At 36.6% G+C, this 19463-nt stretch overlaps 1 protein-coding gene across 2 annotated transcripts in view; it reads left to right on the top strand.

Moving 5' to 3' along the window:
* TNKS (tankyrase) overlaps positions 1 to 19463 on the top strand; it is a 215720-nt gene that overhangs the window by 133297 nt on the left and 62960 nt on the right. For both annotated transcript variants that reach the window (XM_043560611.1, XM_043560620.1), the window contains exons 6-11: positions 1163 to 1257; positions 3208 to 3274; positions 3590 to 3776; positions 9275 to 9396; positions 11039 to 11130; positions 11223 to 11301. In XM_043560611.1, the coding sequence (XP_043416546.1) occupies positions 1163 to 1257; positions 3208 to 3274; positions 3590 to 3776; positions 9275 to 9396; positions 11039 to 11130; positions 11223 to 11301 (642 nt within the window). The remainder of the gene's footprint in view (positions 1 to 1162; positions 1258 to 3207; positions 3275 to 3589; positions 3777 to 9274; positions 9397 to 11038; positions 11131 to 11222; positions 11302 to 19463) is intronic.

The raw sequence follows: 19463 nt of genomic DNA on the forward strand, positions 1-19463 counted from the left end.
GAAGAGGCTGAGATGTATAGGTAATATGACTTTCACAGTTTCATAAGACCCAGAAATAGAATCAGGCTTCCTGACTTCCTCTTCAGGACTCTCTTCTGACCTACTCCCATCGCCTCACTATTAGCTGTGTACTACTCAAAAATATTTCCTAAACTTAGAGGCTGTCAGAATATACCACGTGCCTTGAAGTGATTGTTTTGTATCTTGACGTTTGCAGTACATGAAGAAAAGAAATTTAAAGTCTTACTAAAATATCAAGGTCCAAATAGAAGACAGGAAAAAATGAGAGTACATTAAGGTGTATTAGGCCTTGTGTGAAAAGCTGTTACAGTATTTAAACTTTAAGGAAATGAGCAAAGGTAGGAAAATTGCAATGGTTGCAGAGAACCTTTTAATTAATGTTATTTCCTTTTTTAAAAAAGAGGTAAGAAGTTTGATTATTTTAATTACCATTTTAAATATGAGCAGAGATTCTTTTAATAACTTGGTTCAGATTAATGTGGCAGAAATTGGTTGAGAAGAAACTAGATTTTTTATATATGCTGCATCTATAGTACATAAAATAGAAGAATTAAATATTATCTTATATTTCACTGCCTCTGATATAGCAAATTAACCCCTTGCTAACAGCCATGTGGAATGAATATGGTCCATTGTCCTTGTTGTTGCCACTAAAGTTTCTTCAAATTGTTCTTTAGAGAGGTTTCTCAACCTTTGTGTTCAGGAGAAATTTTGAGGGCCAGATCTTTCGGGAAGTCCTTATGGTAGAATTGAGATTTAAACGCTTGAACTTGAAAAGTAGGCAAGGTTGAAGTAGAATAAGGAAGAATGTTTTTCGTTATAACATGTCCTCTCAGAACACTGAGGACGATTCCTGTTGGAAAGAAATAGGAAATAAAGTAGAGAAAGTAGGCTGGAGCTAGATTACTGAAGGCCTTAAACCACAAGTAGGAGAAACCGCTGAACAGCACTGAAGTTAGAATTTACTCCTGAGGTGAGTGAACTGTCATCCAATTATGCAATGTGACTATCTCGCACTTCAACTCAGTGCTTTCTGTGTATGTTAGAATGTATTGTGTTTCAGTCTACATAAGCACAGATGACATGACAGAACGAGGACGATTTACCTGAAGAGAGGACGTGCTTTCTTTTTCTTTTCTAGTCTACGCCTCTACATCTGGCCGCAGGCTACAACAGAGTGCGGATAGTACAGCTTCTTCTCCAGCATGGTGCTGATGTTCATGCAAAAGACAAAGGGTAGGTGTATCCATCTATTCCTTTTTTGTTTTTATTCAACATTTTTTTTCTTCATGTATGTTTATTCCTGAGAAAGATAGAGTGCAAGTGGGAGAGGGCCAGAGAGAGGGAGACACAGAATCCAAAGCGGGCTCCAGGATCTGAGTTGTCAGCCCAGAGCCGGACGCGGGACTTGAACCCATGAACCATGAGATCATGCCTGAGCCGAAGTCAGACACTTAACTGAATGAGCCACCCAGGCGCACCTCAGTTTATTTCCTTTAGTGGTCTCACCCATGGACTGTCATGCTTTGTTTTAGCTTCTGATACACTAAAGCTTTTGCTCACTGAACAAAGTCCTAAATCCATTTCTTTATAGCTTGTGTAGCACTTTAAGAATGTTTGCAACTTCAGTTTGACTTCATTTCCATGTTCTACTCATTAAAGATGCTTTCTCATAGTAATTTCCTAAATTAGTTCAATTTTATTGCAGTTCTGTTATTTGAAGTTAAATTTTGCTTTTCTCAATTATTGATTTTTCAACTCAAATTGCATTTCAGAAAGGGAGATGAAACAAATAGAAAATTCTGATAATCCAGTAACGTAGCTGTCCTGTTCATCTGGTGTGTAAGGATCATCTTTTATTAATAAACCAAAAGCATACGTTTACAATATTCTGATTTGGTTTTTATCCTGATAAAATCTTGGACATCTGAACTGAGAACATTTACAAAGGTTGAGGTGGGAATGGAGGGGAGAGGGACAGTTAAGAAAGCAGCGAAGCCCTTTATTTTATGAATAGGTGTGTTTTGGGGAACTTAGTACCGGTTTCCTATCTCGTTTTCAGAGACATAGGAATTAGGTCTGCTCCTATGTGATGGGCTAACATTTCTCATTATCCCACCTTCAGATCTAAAAGAGAATTGACCTGGGGCGCCTGGGTGGCTCAGTCGGTTAAAGCGTCCGCCGTAGGCTCAGGTCATGATCTCACGGTTCGTGAGTTCGAGCCCCGTGTCTGGCTCTGTGCTGGAAACTCAGAGCCCGGAGCCTGTTTCGGATTCTGTGTCTCCCTCTCTCTCTGCCCCTCCCCCGCTCACACTCTGTCTCTCCCTCCCTCTCTCTCTCTCTCTCTCTCTCTCTCTCTCAAAAATAAATAAACATTAAAAAAAATTTTTAAATAAAAAATAAAAATAAAAGAGAATTGACCTTAGTACCCAGGTAATGTAGATCCGTATTACACTCCGGTCATTGGCAGCATAAAGAAAAGAAGCCCCGGAGGGAGGAGGGTCTCTTTCACTTTGCCCCTCTCCCTGTCAGGAAACATTAGAAATGAAGAAACAACTCAGTGCCTGAGACACTTACCAGAGAGGGAATCCATCATTTCAAATCCTCTTCTTGGTACTGTTTCTGTCTCGCCTGACATGTACCCTATGTGAATGGTATCCCCATAGTACAGGGGCACAAACGCCTCATGCTCTCGTACATCTCTGTTCCCTTATGCTTGTCTGAAAACAGAGAAGTACACCACAAAAATGGGAGTCCTTGACTCATGCAGAATGAGAGTTGGATATGTAAGTCATAATAGTTTGGATGTTTCATTCTGATGCTGGCAGTTACCTACAGAGTGAAATAAAATGGTAGGAAGGTTTCAAGTCACTCTCCATTAACATTTTTCTACAAATACTTGATCTTTAAAGCATGCAGTTGTCAATTAGCTCATGTCCTTCCTTTTACCTCAATGCTTTTCTAATTGGTGTTTTTATCATATTTAAAGATTGTGTACACAAAGCACAAGATAAATACAAAAGGTTAAACATTAGCTATGCTTTGTAGCCTCTTATTAAATATTTTTAAATGCTTTTAATATAATTATATTTGGATTTATTAGTTTTTGTCTTTTAGCACTTAGATAAATGACTATATGTTGTTTGTTTGAAATTTGAGTACATTATTGCCTTTTTTTCCATTTAGCGGACTTGTGCCTCTTCATAATGCGTGTTCATATGGACATTATGAGGTCACAGAACTGCTACTTAAGGTAAAAGATGTTTGAAAACATTGGATACTGTTTGCTTTTTTTCCCCTAACTTGTCATGAGTTTTCATGTGTTGTGGGAGCCAATAAGAGTTTTAAGAAAATAAAATGTTTTTAAAAAATACTACTGTTGCCTTAAAAATGTTAAAACATTCAACCTATTTTAAATTGTCTTTAAAAGCTGAAATGAAAGAAACTAAAATGCTTATTGGCATTTCAAAGAGTCACAGCTGAAATTTACAATGAGATAAATGTCTTCTGAGTTGTACTAAGATCCAGTGAAATGATCGCTGACCTGAAACTGTTTTTCTCAATCCAGCATGGAGCTTGTGTCAACGCTATGGATCTCTGGCAGTTCACTCCACTCCATGAGGCTGCTTCCAAGAATCGTGTGGAAGTCTGCTCTCTGCTACTTAGCCATGGTGCTGATCCTACACTAGTCAATTGCCATGGCAAAAGTGCTGTAGATATGGCTCCAACTCCTGAGCTCCGGGAGAGATTGACTTGTATGTATTTATATCTCAGACTCAACATTGCTTGCTGTAAATTGAAATATCTCATTTTTGTTTAGTTATGAAGACTGGTGTTTTGTCCAACTTGAATAACAACCTTCTATTCTTACACGTACGCTAGTTTGTAATCCCCCTTTCTGATCCTGCACTTTTCTTCTAAGGCTAATGAGGGTGAGTCAATCCATAGCCATTTATTGCATGCTTACTCTGTGCCAGGTCCTGCAAGCACAACAGTGTACAAACCAGGAAAAAAAATCTGAGCTCACAGAGCTTATAATTCTGGTGCTGTTGAGCACTCACTATTTCCCAGGCCCTGCAAGCTTGCACAATCATGTTTGTGTTTCTTGTGTGTGTTAGCCTAAGTGCAATCATTTGCCCCAATTTATTATTTTTTTTAAGTTTTTAAAAATGTTTTGAAAGAAAGCGTGAGTGGGAGAGGGGTAGAGAGAGGGAGACACAGAATCTGAGCAGGCTCTAGGCTCTGAACTGTCAGCACAGAGCCCGACGCGGGGCGCAAACCCACAAACTGCGAGATCATGACCTGAGCCAAAGTTGGACGTCAACTGACTGAGCCACCCAGGTGCCCCAACTTGCCCCAATTTAAATAAGATCTATTTTCAAGATTTGGTGGAAATAATATTCTCATATATAGATATATATTATCTATATATACATATGCATGTTTTTTATTCTAACTTTAATTTTATTTTTATTTTTATTTAGAGGGAGAGAGAGACAGAGTGTGAGCAGGGGAGGGGCAGAGAGAGAGGGAGACACAGAATCTGAAGAAGGCTCCAGGCTCTGAGCTGTCAGCACAGAGCCCGACACGGGGCTCGAACTCACAAACCACAAGATCGTGACCTGTGCCTAAGTCGGATGCTTAACCGACTGAGCCAGCCACACGCCACCATATGCATGTTTTTTAGATAAGCTTTTTGTCTTGGAATAGTTTTACATATATATATATATTTTTTTAATTTTGTTTATTTTGAGAAAGAGAACGTGCATGGGTGTGACAGAGAGAATCCCAAGCAGCCTCCGCAATGTGAGCCCAGAGCCCATCATGGAGCTCAGTCTTACAAACAAGGAGATCATGACCTGAGACAAAATTAAGAGTCGGGTGCTTAACAGACTGAGCCACCCAGGTGCCCCTGTCTTGGAATAGTTTTAGATTTACAGAAAATTTACAAAATTAATGCATAGAGTTCTCATATACTCCATATCCATTAACATCTTACATTTGTATGATACATTTGCCATAGGTAATGAACTAGTATTGATAGATTATTAACTAAAGACCATATTCTACTCAGATTTCCTTAGTTTTTACCTAAAGTCCTGCTTCTGTTCCAGGATCTCACTCAGGATATTACACTACATTTAGTTGTCCTATCAAATACTGAGATCTGTTTAATTCTGTATGTGGGCATTGCAGGTTTAAATTCAACTAGGCATCACCTACCTACCATTTAACTCATCCTATGGTTGGTATTCTCTCTTAGGATTCTAAGAATCAGGTAACTAGATTTAAATGCCTAAGAAAATCTTTAAATGATAACTTAAGAAAAAGGCAGAGTCAAAATGATGATGTCATTTAAATTTAAGCAGATTTTAAGCTGGTTTGTAGTAAAACAGGAAGACTTGCAATTTTCACTTTAAGTAGAAATTTAAACTTATTTTGGTCCTGGCACAGATAACATCGACTAGATTACAGTCCAGCACAAACCAGATTATAACTGGGCAGATGTCTTAGCAGTGAATCCTCGTAGAAATGCCTTTTTTCTCTCTCCCACTCATATGACCCTTGCCATATGTTATCTTGCATCATACAGTTCATTCTTCTATGTGCATGTTCTATCTTCACGGTGAAATTTAAGTTCTCGAAAGACTTTTCATTTCATTCTTGTCTCCTTAGCACCCGCACAGTGCCTCGTTACCCAGTAAAAATGCGTTGATGGTATTTGTGTCTGGATCTCTCTATCTGCCCCCCTCACCCCAGCACAGTTCATTGTGAACACTGTGCACAGCAAGTTTATTGAATTGAATTGAGCTCAGAACTTTTTTTTAATCTTTTGTTGTTGTTGTTTTTTAATTTCCTTCTTTTAGTTTATACCCTGGGCTCAGCTTTATCCTCCATGTCACCTTTGACTTATTTTTCCTTTCAAGCATTTTTCCCATTGTATTATGAGTTTTTATAGTGTCTTTCACTATCTGATTCCAGTGTACACATTATGACTTAACAGAAATTTATATAGTTTTGTAAAAGAAGTTCCCTGATTAGAGTACTTTTCAACCTGCTCAAGTATTTCTTTTACTTTATTAAATAAGATTCCGCCAAGGAATTATCGGAAGAAAAGGATTTAACAAAGTTGGAACTTCTCTGGGATTTTCATCATCGTGCCCGCTGCCTTACTCTAGACATTCACAATTAACAGAGTTCTTCTTCTTCTTTTTTTTTTTTTTTTTTTTTTTAATGTTTGGGTTTTTTTGAGAGGGAGAGAGGGAGAGAGGGAGAGTGCAAGCAGGGAAGGGGCATAGAGGGAAGGAGACACGGAATATGAAGCAGGCTTCAGGCTCTGAGTTGACAGCACGGAGCCCGAAGTGGGGCTCGAACCCACGAACCATGAGATCATGACCTGAGCCGAAGTCAGATGCTTAACCGACCGAGCCACCAGGCACCCCTAACAGAGTTCTTAAGAAAAGTATACAAGGGGCACCAGGGTGGCTCAGTTGGTTAAGCATCTGACTTTGGCTCAGGTCATGATCTCTCAGTTCCTGAGTTGATGCCCCGCTTGGGGCTCTCTGCTGTTAGCACAGAGCCTGCTTCAGATTTTCTGTCCCCCTGTGTCTCTGCTCCTCCCCCATACTTTCTCTCTCTCTCTCTCTCTTTTTTCTCTCTCAAAAATAAACATTAAAAATTTTTTTTTAATTATATAAGAAACAAACAAGATTTTGATCCTACGCATGGTTATAGGCATTTTCATTTCACACTTTTTTTTCTGCTTTTCTCTCTTTTTTTTACTGTTTCCATGAAGTGAAATGAGCAAGGTAGTTTGGATTCTGCATATATTAAAGCTGAAAATACTGAACGTAGCTTTCATTCTTGTTTCAAAATGATTTTGAAGAGGAACTTAGGGCGCCTGGGTGACTTAGTTGGTTAAGTGTCCGACTCCTGATTTTAGCTCAGGTCATGATCTCATGGTTTGTGAGTTCAAGCCCTGCATCAGGCTCTGTACTGGCTGTGTAGAGCCAACTTGGGATTCTTTCTCTCTGCCCGCCACTCTCTCTCTCTCTCTGAAATAAACTGAAAACAAACAAACAAACAAAAAAGAAACTTTTATGGCATCTTATAAGTATTAAGTTTTCAAGGTAAGTTTGAGTATAATTTGCAATTTTATTGCCTTCTTTTTGCTACTTAAGTACTTCCTTGAGGTTTTAAAAACAAAACTTTATGTAACCTTTGCATTTGGAGGGATCATTGTATTGTTGATAGATTTTTCCATTCTCTGTTTTTTTTAATCTTGAGTATACTATATTTTAAATTTGAAAGCCAATTTGGGCAGACATCTTTACTTTTTCCTAAAGAGCAAAGATAAGGAATATTTTATTTCTTGTTATTTGAGAAAATATTATGTCTAATTGCATCGTTGCATACATCCTAATTTTGTAATTTCCTTAGTATTCTAGTCCTATTACTTATGTTTTTCGTAAATTTACCCTTGTTTTTTTTTTCTGAGTCACCTATCCTGAACTCAAAAGAGTAATTGAAAAAGTAGAATTGCTTATATCATTTTGATAGTCATAGAGCATTTGTCATTAGAGAAACAGCCAGTATGATTTGAATTCCATTTAACTTTCCCCAGACTGATGGCCAAAGCAAAACCATACTTTCTGTTAGAAATCCGTTCTCAACACATCACCTTCCTTTGCAGTCGGCAGGATCCTGCTCCTTACATATGGCAGTTTGTAATTCTTCCGCTTAATTTATCCCTAATTTTATCATTAACATGAAAATCTATAATTTTGTGTTTTGAAAACACTGGTTTACTTTTACTTCACTTGACCTTAACTTTGCGTTTCTGAAGTTTCAAAGTCCTATACTTTGAGGAATTTAGCAGTGATAAGGTACCACTAAACAAGAAGTTTCATAAAAATGGTTTCTCCCCTGCACCTGCCATGACTTATTTTATAAATATTCACCATTCATGCAACAAATTGAATACGTAATATACCATATACAAGCAGTGTGCTAAGTGATAGGACTACCGTAGCAAATAAGATCATGTGATCTGTCCTGTGACGTAAGGCTAATGCAAGTGCAGGGGGCTTCATAAGAAGGAATCCTAGGCCAATAATGGAGAACATCAGGTAGGCCTAACCAGAGTATCTAAACTGAGGCCTTGAGCGATGATAGTAGTTCTCTTTTTTCTTTTTTAAGTTTTTATTTAAATTCCAGTTAGTTAACATATAGTAAAATCTTAGTTTCAGTAGTAGAATTTTGTGATTCATCACAGTAATAGGAGTTATTAAGGCACATATGTTTCCATGTGTGTCTTTCTCTGTCTTTTGAGGGACAGAGGGGAGTGAGATGGGGAACTCAGGAGAGGAGAGAGGAAAAGAAAGGAATTTAGTAGCAGGCAGGTGCAAAGGCTATGTGGGCTGGCCGGGGATTGCTATGTAATATATTAGCTTACACATCATTTGCATCTTTTTAGAAGAATTTCCAGCTTTTTGTCATATCAAAATACAAACCAAAACTATAAAATAGAAAATATGACTCTAAGTTTTTAATTAGAATATTGGATTTTTATTTATGCAGTTAATTAAGAAATCAATTTTGAAGAAATCTCTTACTTGCTTATATAAATCTCTTATACAAATAATAAAATACTATTTGTTCTTCAAAAAATTATCAGACTCTTGGCACTTCCCCTATAATTCAGTTCTTCCCTTTTCAGTGCTACAACTATTAATATTTTGGCAAATATTTCTCTAAGTGCCTTTTTTGTACCATTTCTTATATTTGGTTGTGGTGGCAATGGCAGTAGTAACAATACAAAAAACCTGGGTCAACCTGTCATACCTCTTTTGCTACTTGATTTTTCATTTAATTATGTATATTTTCATGATAGTGTGTGCAGACCTCCTTTTTTATTAAGAGCTATAAAGTATTCCAGTGTATATATGTTTAGAACCGTCTTCCATTTGGTAGATGTTTTTGGTTGCTTGTTTTAAAACTTAGCGGGGGTAAATGTGTTTGTATGTGTGCATCTCTGTGGACTCTGAGTATAAAATCGTGTTATTTCAGAGCATACATTTTTCAAAATTCTTCATTAACTGCACATCCTCTGTGCCTTTATCATCCTAGCATCATGTTACTGCTATTGATAAAATAGAGTAATATGTAAAATTAGTATTTTTCTTATTTGTAATCATGCTAATGATTTTTACAGATATTAAATCTTTTATGTCAACCTTTATTTCATTGACAGATGAATTTAAAGGTCATTCTCTACTGCAAGCAGCCAGAGAAGCAGACCTAGCCAAAGTTAAAAAAACACTTGCTTTGGAAATCATTAATTTCAAACAACCACAGTCTCATGAAACTGCCCTGGTAAGATTTCATTGTTAATCCCTTCCTTAGGTCTGTAATAGAAGCACAATGTACGATTTTCATTTCAGAACCCTTAAGTAACTTTCCTATCAGAAATACCAGAAATTTCCATTTTAATGTTGGTTGCATTGATTTTTAATTTGGTTCAGGAGATGATTGCTTTCATGCATGAGAGAATAGATGTTTGCTCACCCTTGATTTGGGAATTATTTTTACCTTTGTCCTTACCCAACTGTATTCTAACAAGTCTACTTTTGTGGCCAATTCTTTCATAAAATACAAGATGTGATTTTCTCTATAGAATCTTTTTCTTATGGTTGCTAAGTAAAGACTGTTTGTCTTCTGTGGAATATTAAAAGTATTTTTAGAGATACTTGCGTTATCCTTTGGAGCAGTTATCCAAAGAATTATTCTTAATTTTCCAAAGAATTACTACATTCATTATAGAAAAATACGAAGATTATGAATTTTTTGTTCCAGACTGTACACATTGTTTTTTAAACAGTTCATGTGTTTTCTTCTAACGTACTTTCAGAAAGATTAGCTGATTTTTCTTATCATTGGTCACATTAAATTTCAGGTATAGGGCCGGTAAAATTATTCCTGAGTTCAGAATTGAAGCATGTGTGATGCCTATATCACAGACCTCTAAATACGCTTCAGTTAAAATTCCCGCATAAATCCGGCGCAAAAAAGTCAACCTGTAGTCAATACCTGACGAAAACGACACTAAAAGAGTCATCAAACTGAAATGGGCCAGCTGTATGTACACTTAAGTACGTGCCTCTCAAACTGGTGTTCAGATATACTGACGTTATACAACGTTATTCCGGGAGATACCCAAAGCAACAGAATAATCCTGACCTGCTTTTTGGGAGTGTTCATTTTATTGATTAGTAAGTAGGTTTTAACTCTTAAAATTTTATTTTTTTAATGTTTCTTTTGAGAGAGAGAGAAAGTTGAGGACAGGGAGAGAGAATCCCAAAGCGGGCTCGCCGTTGTCAGCACAGAGCCCAACACGGGGCTTGATCTCACAAACCATGAGATCGGGACCCGAGCCGAAATCAAGAGTCAGACACTTAACACACTGAGCCACCCAGGTGCCCCTAGTCATAAAATTTGAATATAAAACATTAATATAAAACAAAGTTGAATACAAAAATCATATAAATACAGGATAAAACATTAAGCCTCTGAGAATACTTCTCCCACTAAGCTCCACTAAGTCTATTACCTCTTGCCTATCCCTGGGCGTATAGGCTTATATAGTGCCAGGAGTGGCTCTGGGGAAGATTTTGAGAACTATTTATTTATGTAGCTGACAACCCAATGAAGGATTGAACAACTGAGGTATAGATGTTTGTACCTTTGGAGAGGCAGTATTCTGTTACCTTCAAACAAGCATCGGCCAAAGGAAGAGAAACAGTCTTTCTTAATGCTTAACTAAGATAATTTTATCTTGTTTTAAAGGCCCGTGTCTTGCACTTCCACGGTGTTTAGGGAGAATTTGATCATCTCCATAACATAAAATATGTAAACATTTTTTGACATAACAGTGTTCTAAAGAGTCAGCAGATGCTACTTAATTCAGAATTCTCCTTTTAAATAGAAGTTTATTAACTTAGTTTTGTTTACTTTACAGCACTGTGCTGTGGCCTCCCTGCATCCCAAACGAAAACAAGTGACAGAACTATTACTTAGAAAAGGAGCAAATGTTAATGAAAAAAATAAAGAGTAAGTGCAATCGGAGAAGGAGGTGTTCAGCTCTTAAAGGGGAAATGCAACAAAAGTTAGGACATTACATTTTCCTTCTCTCCTTTCCGCAGTTTCATGACTCCCTTGCATGTTGCAGCAGAAAGAGCTCACAACGATGTCATGGAAGTTCTACATAAGCATGGAGCAAAGGTAAGACACACATCAGAAATAAAATCCCAGATTTGGAGTTGAGTAGCTAGCTGCTTTTAAGACTATTACTATTCTCTCTGATTTTCCGGGAGACATTAATTTGGTAAAGGACTCTTACCGTGTATTTGAAGTCATCTGTTCCCTTGTCAAGCTAATTTAAGTGCTGTTACTAATAAAAATAATGAGCTGTGTCTTATTTCCTTTAATGTCATTCTTCCGTAAAGCAATAAAATGTAGCTCTGATCTTATCATTTGAAACACATTTAACTTTGCGTTGTTTTACATTAATACTGGAATTGATATATTTTGATAGTCAACATCATTGATGGTTTATCAGAGAATAATTTATGTAAATGATAGTCAAAATATTGCTACTTACTCTAAAGAATATTTTTATTCCTTCAAACTGGTAATGATAATAATTTTCTCAAGTGACTGAAAAAATAAGAAATTTGGGGGTAACCATTTCTGTTGACATTGTCTGAAACTATGAATTGCTTGAGGGAGGAAGGAAGCAAACTGGTTGCTTTTCAGAGTTAACTTGAATATGCATATTTTTAAATCCTCAAAAGCACATATATTTTTAAAGCAGAAGTCTCCAAAGTAGACACTTTATGGAATATACAAGATGAGCCATTGAGAATAGGAAAAATATTAGAATTTTAATTTTTTTTAATCCTAATTTCTTATTTATGAATAAAGAAGTTGAGATCTACTAACATTTAATTCAAAGATTGATGCTGGCTCCCTCTATGTGTCTGTGTGTCAGCCTGTCTGAGTCGGTTCAAGGTGGTTCCTCTGAGGAGAATGGGAGGCTCAGTAGGGAGGGGTTGTCACTGACAGACTTACTCATCTGTTCACTTCCAGCATGTTGTGACATATCTACATGTCCACACAAGTAGATTCATGGATACTATCCTAAACGGTAGATCCTTCATAAATAACATTGTTGGTAATCCGAGGGAATGACAATTTGATGGCATAAAGAGGTTGTCTGGCTATTTCATGAATTAGTATTTTCAAGAATATTGATCTTAGTTCTCGTGCTTTTTGTTTTGTTTTGTTTTCTCCTAATATATAATTGTTTTAATATCATTTAGTATATAAAACTTGATTTCCATAAAAATGTTTCAAGAATTGCCTCTTAAAATAATGAAGCACACATAAATGTGAGTCAAACTACTGAATTCCAAAACAAATGTAATGAGTTATACTACAAAATATAAAATTGTGAACAAAATTTAGTGTTTATTTTATTTTTTTATTTTTATTTTTTATTTTATTTTATTTTTTTTCATTTTATTTATTTATTTTTTTCAATATATGAAGTTTATTGTCAAATTGGTTTCCATACAACACCCAGTGCTCATCCCAAAAGGTGCCCTCCTCAGTACTCATCACCCACCCTCCCCTCCCTCCCACCCCCCATCAACCCTCAGTTTGTTCTCAGTTTTTAAGAGTCTCTTATGCTTTGGCTCTCTTCCACTCTAACCTCTTTTTTTTTTTTTTCCTTTCCCTCCCCCATGGGTTTCTGTTAGTTTCTCAGGATCCACATAAGAGTGAAACCATCACATGAAAAGATGCTCGTGCTTTTTTTTTTTAATGAAAGTAAGAGGGTTCAAAATTTGTTGTCATCTATGATGACAAATGACTACTTGCATGTAGATATTTTTCACTTGGATGTAGATACTTTGTTTAAGAAAGAAACATACTCAGTCAGGCCCTTAAAGGCAAATATTACATATTTTAGAGTAAATGGGAAAGTGACTGCATTTTTAAAGAAACTTTAAAAAATGAAGGGGACATTTTGAGAATAGATTTTTGGAAAATGTCCACTGTTTTGTAATTTTGTTGCCAAAAAATGATGTAAATGTATCACCCAACTGTTATATCTACATGTAATTTAAAAACTTGAAAACAATTTTCCAACCTGTTTTAAAGTCTTTCTTAATTTGTGTTTAGGTGGTTTTTGAACCTATTAGAAAACATCAAGAAGGATGGAATTTTACTAGCAGAGTTTCAATTAAAACCTTAGCATGATTAAGTAAATTAAATTAAAAATGAGCATCGTGGGGGCACTTGGGTGGCTCAGTCGGTTAAGTATCCAATTCTTGGTTTTTGGCTTAGGTCAAGATGTCACAGTTCGTGAGTTCAAGGCCCACATCAGGCTTCGTACCGGCAGTGCAGAGCCTGCTTGAGATTCTCTCTCTCCCTCTCTCTCTCTCTCTGTCTGCGCCCCTCCCTTGCTCACTCTCTCTGTCTCTCAAAATAAATGAACTTCCAAAAATGTTTAAAAAATAAGCATTGTGATTTAGTAGGTATTGCTAACAGTGAGCGCACTTTTTCCAGTGGCTCTAACTTGTTTCTCTCCCGTCTTTTGAGCTAATATGGTCCATGGGACCAGCTATTGAAAATGAACTTAGAATCAGATCCTCAAATCTACATCGCAATTTTCATAAGATTTTTTAAGGTTTTTTTAATTGAGCCCGAAGGTATTTTGTACATTAGTAATTAAAATGTTTTCATTTTTAATCGTGTCATCTCTTTCCCATCCTTTGTAATTTCTTTTTGTATAGGTTTTATATGTTTCTGTCATATATTAGTATAGCACTGTTTCTTAAGGTTACAGATGAACACATATGTATATTGAGAGGTTTCTCAAAACAGTTTTTTATTCATAAGGTTCCCAGTCCAAAAATTTAGATATCCTTGCTTTAAAAGGACAATTGGTATTTTTATCTTAAAAAAGTCAGGATGACCTAGAATGAGAGGGAACAGCACTCTACCAATTTATTACCTATTCTGAGGGTACAACTCCTGCATTGTTATATAAATAATGTCTTGTTGCTCCGTCAAGCAGAAAATACTAAGCTAAGTGGACTCTCTGCTATACTTAAGAGCATTTTTGTTTACCACTGACCCATTTTTAAAAACAGTTTATGGCATTTATAATGTTCTTGAAAACCCGTGAACAATGCCCTTCCTTTTTGAAAAATATCTATTTATTTTCTCCCATGAGTCATTTTATTTCATGGCGTTTCAGTGAAAAACAGCACGCGTTTCTAAGCTCTCCCAGTCAGCACTGCTCTAGCTCTGTGGTTCTCAACCTTACTCTGCTCCTTGTCTTCACGGGATATCCTCATCGATAACGTCTCAATTCATCAGTGGGGTGTGCGCAGTTTTAAACACTCTGTCGGTGATGCAGAAGGACTTTTAGACTAGTTTACCCTCCTTAGTCCTTCCACTATAGTTCATCCAAATCCAGAACTCCTGCTATTAGGCCCTTTAAATGGAAAATAAATCCTACTGAATCAGAGTTCTGAACCAATAAATAGTAGTTGCCATCCTCCGCACTCAGTTATTCCCTGGTTCCAACTCAGGCTGATGTCCCTCAGGGTTGGCTTATTTGGTGACTAATGTGTCGATAAAAACTCACTTAGCTACTTTGGGCCCCATTGTTTGCTTGCTTAGTGTTCTTTCTGGAGAACTCACAGTTTCAATTTGATTTTTGGACAACTAATGGTTTCCATTTGATTCTAAAACCACCTTCTGATCAAGCAGCACCACCCTTGGATTAGGATTCAACCCTTACACTGTTTCCACCATCCTGCCTCCTTCCCTCCTCATGTCAAGTTCCCAGGCTAAGGCTAATATGTCAGAAAAGGCAGAGAATTGGATACGGAGATCTAATACCATGAACTAATCTGTCTTACTTTGACAGATAGAACTTAGTAATCTTTACATAAGCCAAAACATTCTTTTGCTCAAAGCTTGATGATAAAGCTCAGGTTCACTATGCATGTTAAACTAAACATACTGGGAATGTAACAGACAAGCATACTTTTCACTGTACAGTCCTCCACTTTCTAGTCCTGTGAACTTGGAATTAATTTTTTGGAATCCTAATTCACCATAAGTGATTATGTGTGTATTGATACCTGTGTGTGTATGTGTGTAAAAATTAAATGAGCTTATGTATATATAAGTGTGTGGTATAATACCTGATATACAAGTCATACTTTAATTACTTGTAAATGTGAGCACTGTATTTTTCCATATTTGTCTTTTCAGACATATATTACATATTTCCCTTAATCACCTAAATTTTTATGTAAGATTTATATATCGGTTCCTTTATAATTTGTTTTGATCCATTAACGCAAGAAATACTGAGATGCAAAATGATTAAGACTGTATGCTAGATACTGTGGAAAGTACCAATTTGAAGTTTATGCAGTTACCAAACTTGAAGCTAATCCTAAATCCAATTTAATGGCATGAGTAATGAAGGAAGAGAAAGATGAAAGTAACTTATGAAGAAATATTTGTATACGTGGAAATGAATCGGGCATTAGAACAGACTTAGAAAAGGATGGTACAGTTAAGGGAAGTGAGGAAGCTAGAGAGAAATACTGGTTTCCTATGCCTTGATAATTTTGTACTTAGAGTTGATATGAGATAGGGAGGGACATTTAGTATCACTAGCAGTTGGAAATAATTGCACTAGAGTGTGAAAGACAGTCTAGGTAGGGTTAGAAAGATCTTTTGGAAAGCCATGAACATAGTGATCATGCATTCCAAAGTAGAGAAAGTATAGAGAGATGCGTTGAGAATTTAGGAAAGGACCTTTGCAAATTACCATGTTTGAAGGGCAGCAATGGGAAGAGAAAACTGAAAGATCCATCACAGTGTCTACTGAGTACAGTAGGAGTATGAAGAAGTAACAGGTGCTACAAAGAGAAATCAAGGTAGGCAATGCCATTTAACTTGACAACTTTTATATAAAGGCTTTGGCAGCTTTTGAAGGAGGTGTTCCAAAGATACAGGGGCAGAGAATTATATTCAGAGTCTTGGCAATAAGCGGCATACTCAAAGTGGGTAATTTGAGGAAAGTTTAATAAAAGAATTATATACAAAGGTGGGCATGGTTTAGGGATATGAGCAAGAGATAGCAGCAAATGGGGAGACATTATTGTCCCTGGGCCCAAAGGGGCAAAGAAGCAGAAGAAGGTAGCTATTTGGAGAAGGTCTCCTGACACCACCTGCAGCCTTTGATAAGGGGTATATCTGACCCCTACCCCTCACACCCCTGCTCCCCACCAGTCTCTTGCCATTCCCTCCCATTGTCCAAGTGTAACAACTTAAAGACCAAAAGAACCCATTGATATGATCCATATTAAGTAAGTTTCCCAGGACATCAAGCAGGACATCGAGCAGGGTGGAGGATAGGTAGGAATCTGGAGGGGCAAGCAGGCAGTAGTCAGAAAAAGGATAGGAAACAGATGGCTTATAAAGAAAGGAGAGTTATAAGAAAATGGGGGTATTAGCCAACTCATTTGAAAAATCAACTTTTATAGTGGAGTAAATTTCTATTTCTAAAAAAAGTCAAGTATCTCTACCAATCCCCTGCTTTGCGAGATTGCTATAAAGCCTAAATGGGAGAGACATGAAGATTTTATCCTTCATGTGGCAGTTTTTTCTTTATTGTTGTTAGCCTACCCTGACATTCTATTGCTACTGCGGTGTCTGCTATCATTATTTAGTCCCAACTGCATATGGTATTATTAATACCTAAAAATGAAAGGTTTAATTCAAAAGTGCTTTTTTTTCATATAGAAAAGCACTTGCTATTCTGTCATTGCTTGAGCATCTGTTAAATGTGTGGAACACGGAGAAATTTGATTGTTCATTTGTCTTAATTTGACAGATTTATTTATATTGTATGTAAGAAGAAATTGTGTCAATAGTAATTGGCATTAAGTGGGCTTATTTCTCACATTGAGAAGTGATGAAGAGTCTTTGCTCACTTTGGGGAAATGTGTTATCTCATTATAAGGATCTGATTAATGCTCTTCAAGAGGTGGGTTGATAAGCAGTTTCTGTTAGCCCAAAGATGTTAAAATGCTTTCAAAGCTATAGATGTAAAGTATCTCTAATCGTTCAGTTATCTGCCGTTTGAGCATATCAGCACAAAGAGCAAAAGGCCCAGTGTCTCAGAAACATTTTAGTTACCAGTAACAGATCAATTGAATCTAGAGTAAGCACAAATGGAAATCTGTTTTATACTTTTATAAATGTATGCTTATTACTTTTCTGAGATTACCCATATTGTTATCCCATAGAAATAATCTACAGGAATTGTAGTTGAGATTTACAAAAGACTAGAACAAGGAATGTGGAAACTATTGAGTACCTCGACTGCATTCTCTGTGTGTGTGTGTGTGTGTGTGTGTGTGTGTGTGTGTGTGTCTGTCTCTCTCTCTCTCTGGTCGCTTGGGTTTCTTTTCTGTGTTTGTCTTAGTTCATCTGCTTCATTCTTTTAACAGACTACATTTTTCTGTTTTACTTCTCTATGGCTTAAATATGGACTTGGTAGCCCCTGTTTTATGAGTCTTTGTCTTAAAAATATAACACCTGCAGCTACGGTCTCTCCTGAGTGTCAGGGAGGAGAAAGGGAGAATCTGAATGAGATCGCAGTTTGTTCCACACGGCCATCGGATTGGCTCCCACTCGTCCAATCAGCTCTGCTCAGGGGGTCGTTTCTCACACAGGGCATGTGAGAACGTGAGTGCCCTTTTAATAAACCAAAGCAAACACATACCATTATAATATATCTCTTTTGTTTCTTTTAAAATTCCACATGAATTTTGAAGGTTTGCAAATAATAATACACTCGAGTTCAGCTAGTAAATGTTAAAGGATTAAAAACCCTTTAAAGTAAAATATTGATTGCTGTATCAGAATTTGAGTTAAGAATTAAATTATGGTCATTTTGTCTATTTCATTCCTCACAGGAGAGGCTTTAATTATGTCCATCCTCCTTATAACAGTGCTCTGTAAATATCTGTAAAACTTTAAAATCAAATTAAATTATACTCTTACTACAGATAAAGTAAGTTAATTATTTTCAATATTTTACAATTCTGTCAACACTGGCATTTAACTTCTTTTTTCCTTCAAATTTCTAGGGAAAGAAGAATATGTATTTTTTGGTTAGAGAATATCTTAAGAGTCTGATGTTCATGTAGTATACACACTAGTATGATGAAAACAGTATTCTTTATCATCAGAATTTATTAATTTATTGTTCTTGTGAACCATTTACTTACCAACCATTTTTGAACATCCAGCTTGTACCAGGCATTGCACTTGTTACTGTGGGGTATATATGAAGTTTGGATTTGGTCAAGAGTCTTCTCTGAAGGGACTTAAAATCCAGTAATAGTCTTATCTACTATAGTCAGCGCCAATATCTATCATACACATTGGAAAGTGATATATAAGAGAAGTATGGGTACATTGCTATTCAGAGAACGGTTACTCCATTGGTGGTAACAGGCTGGGGGAGAGATTGGAGAAATTTCATGAAGAAAGTAGGATTTCAGCTAGGAATGTCTAGGGATTAGATATATAGAAATTGGCAAAATACGAATAATATTTCAAGTAATGACTCAAGCAGGAAAGCAGTTAGTCAGGAGTTATAATTAGTGAGCCCAGGGGTACTGAAAAGGAGAATAATGAAAATCTTGAAAATATACGTTGGAGCAGGGTCTTGGTAGTTTCGATGGGAGAGTTTTGATTTTGTTCTCATAATACTGGGAGAGCCATTGGGAAGTTTTGAACAGGTAGGTGGCCTGCACAGAATCCTGCTTCAGGAAGGTAGATACTTCCTAGAAGGCTACTTTCTCCTATAAGACCAATTACAGAAATGTAGACTATGTTATAATATGCCTGCCACCTGTTCCCTAGGTTATAGTCTGTCTACCAGGAGGACATAGACCTATTTCAAATCCCTATCTTTTGCTCCTTTCTTGCAGATGTATTAATGCCTTTGTTTTAACTCTTCACTTTCACTTTCAGAGTGTCCTGATTGGGGAGAAAGTACATTGTCATTCTAGCTAAAGGAATACAGAGACTGTTTTCAGTGCTCAGGTTACTTGAAACCCAGTTTAGATTGAGATATACCCACGTTCAGCAGCTAAAGTAGAATTATAATGTGAGTTAACAATAAATGCTTAATTACAGCAACATCACAAAACAGTTCGTGATTAATTACCAAATAAGTGATGTGGACAATAATAGCTTTAAGTTTAGGCGAGAGATTAACTCAGTCTTGAGGTTAGCACTTTGAGACTAGGCTATTCACACGGATTCGAATATTG

This window comes from Prionailurus bengalensis, chromosome B1 (assembly GCF_016509475.1).
Source record: "Prionailurus bengalensis isolate Pbe53 chromosome B1, Fcat_Pben_1.1_paternal_pri, whole genome shotgun sequence".
Taxonomy (NCBI): Eukaryota; Metazoa; Chordata; class Mammalia; order Carnivora; family Felidae; genus Prionailurus; species Prionailurus bengalensis.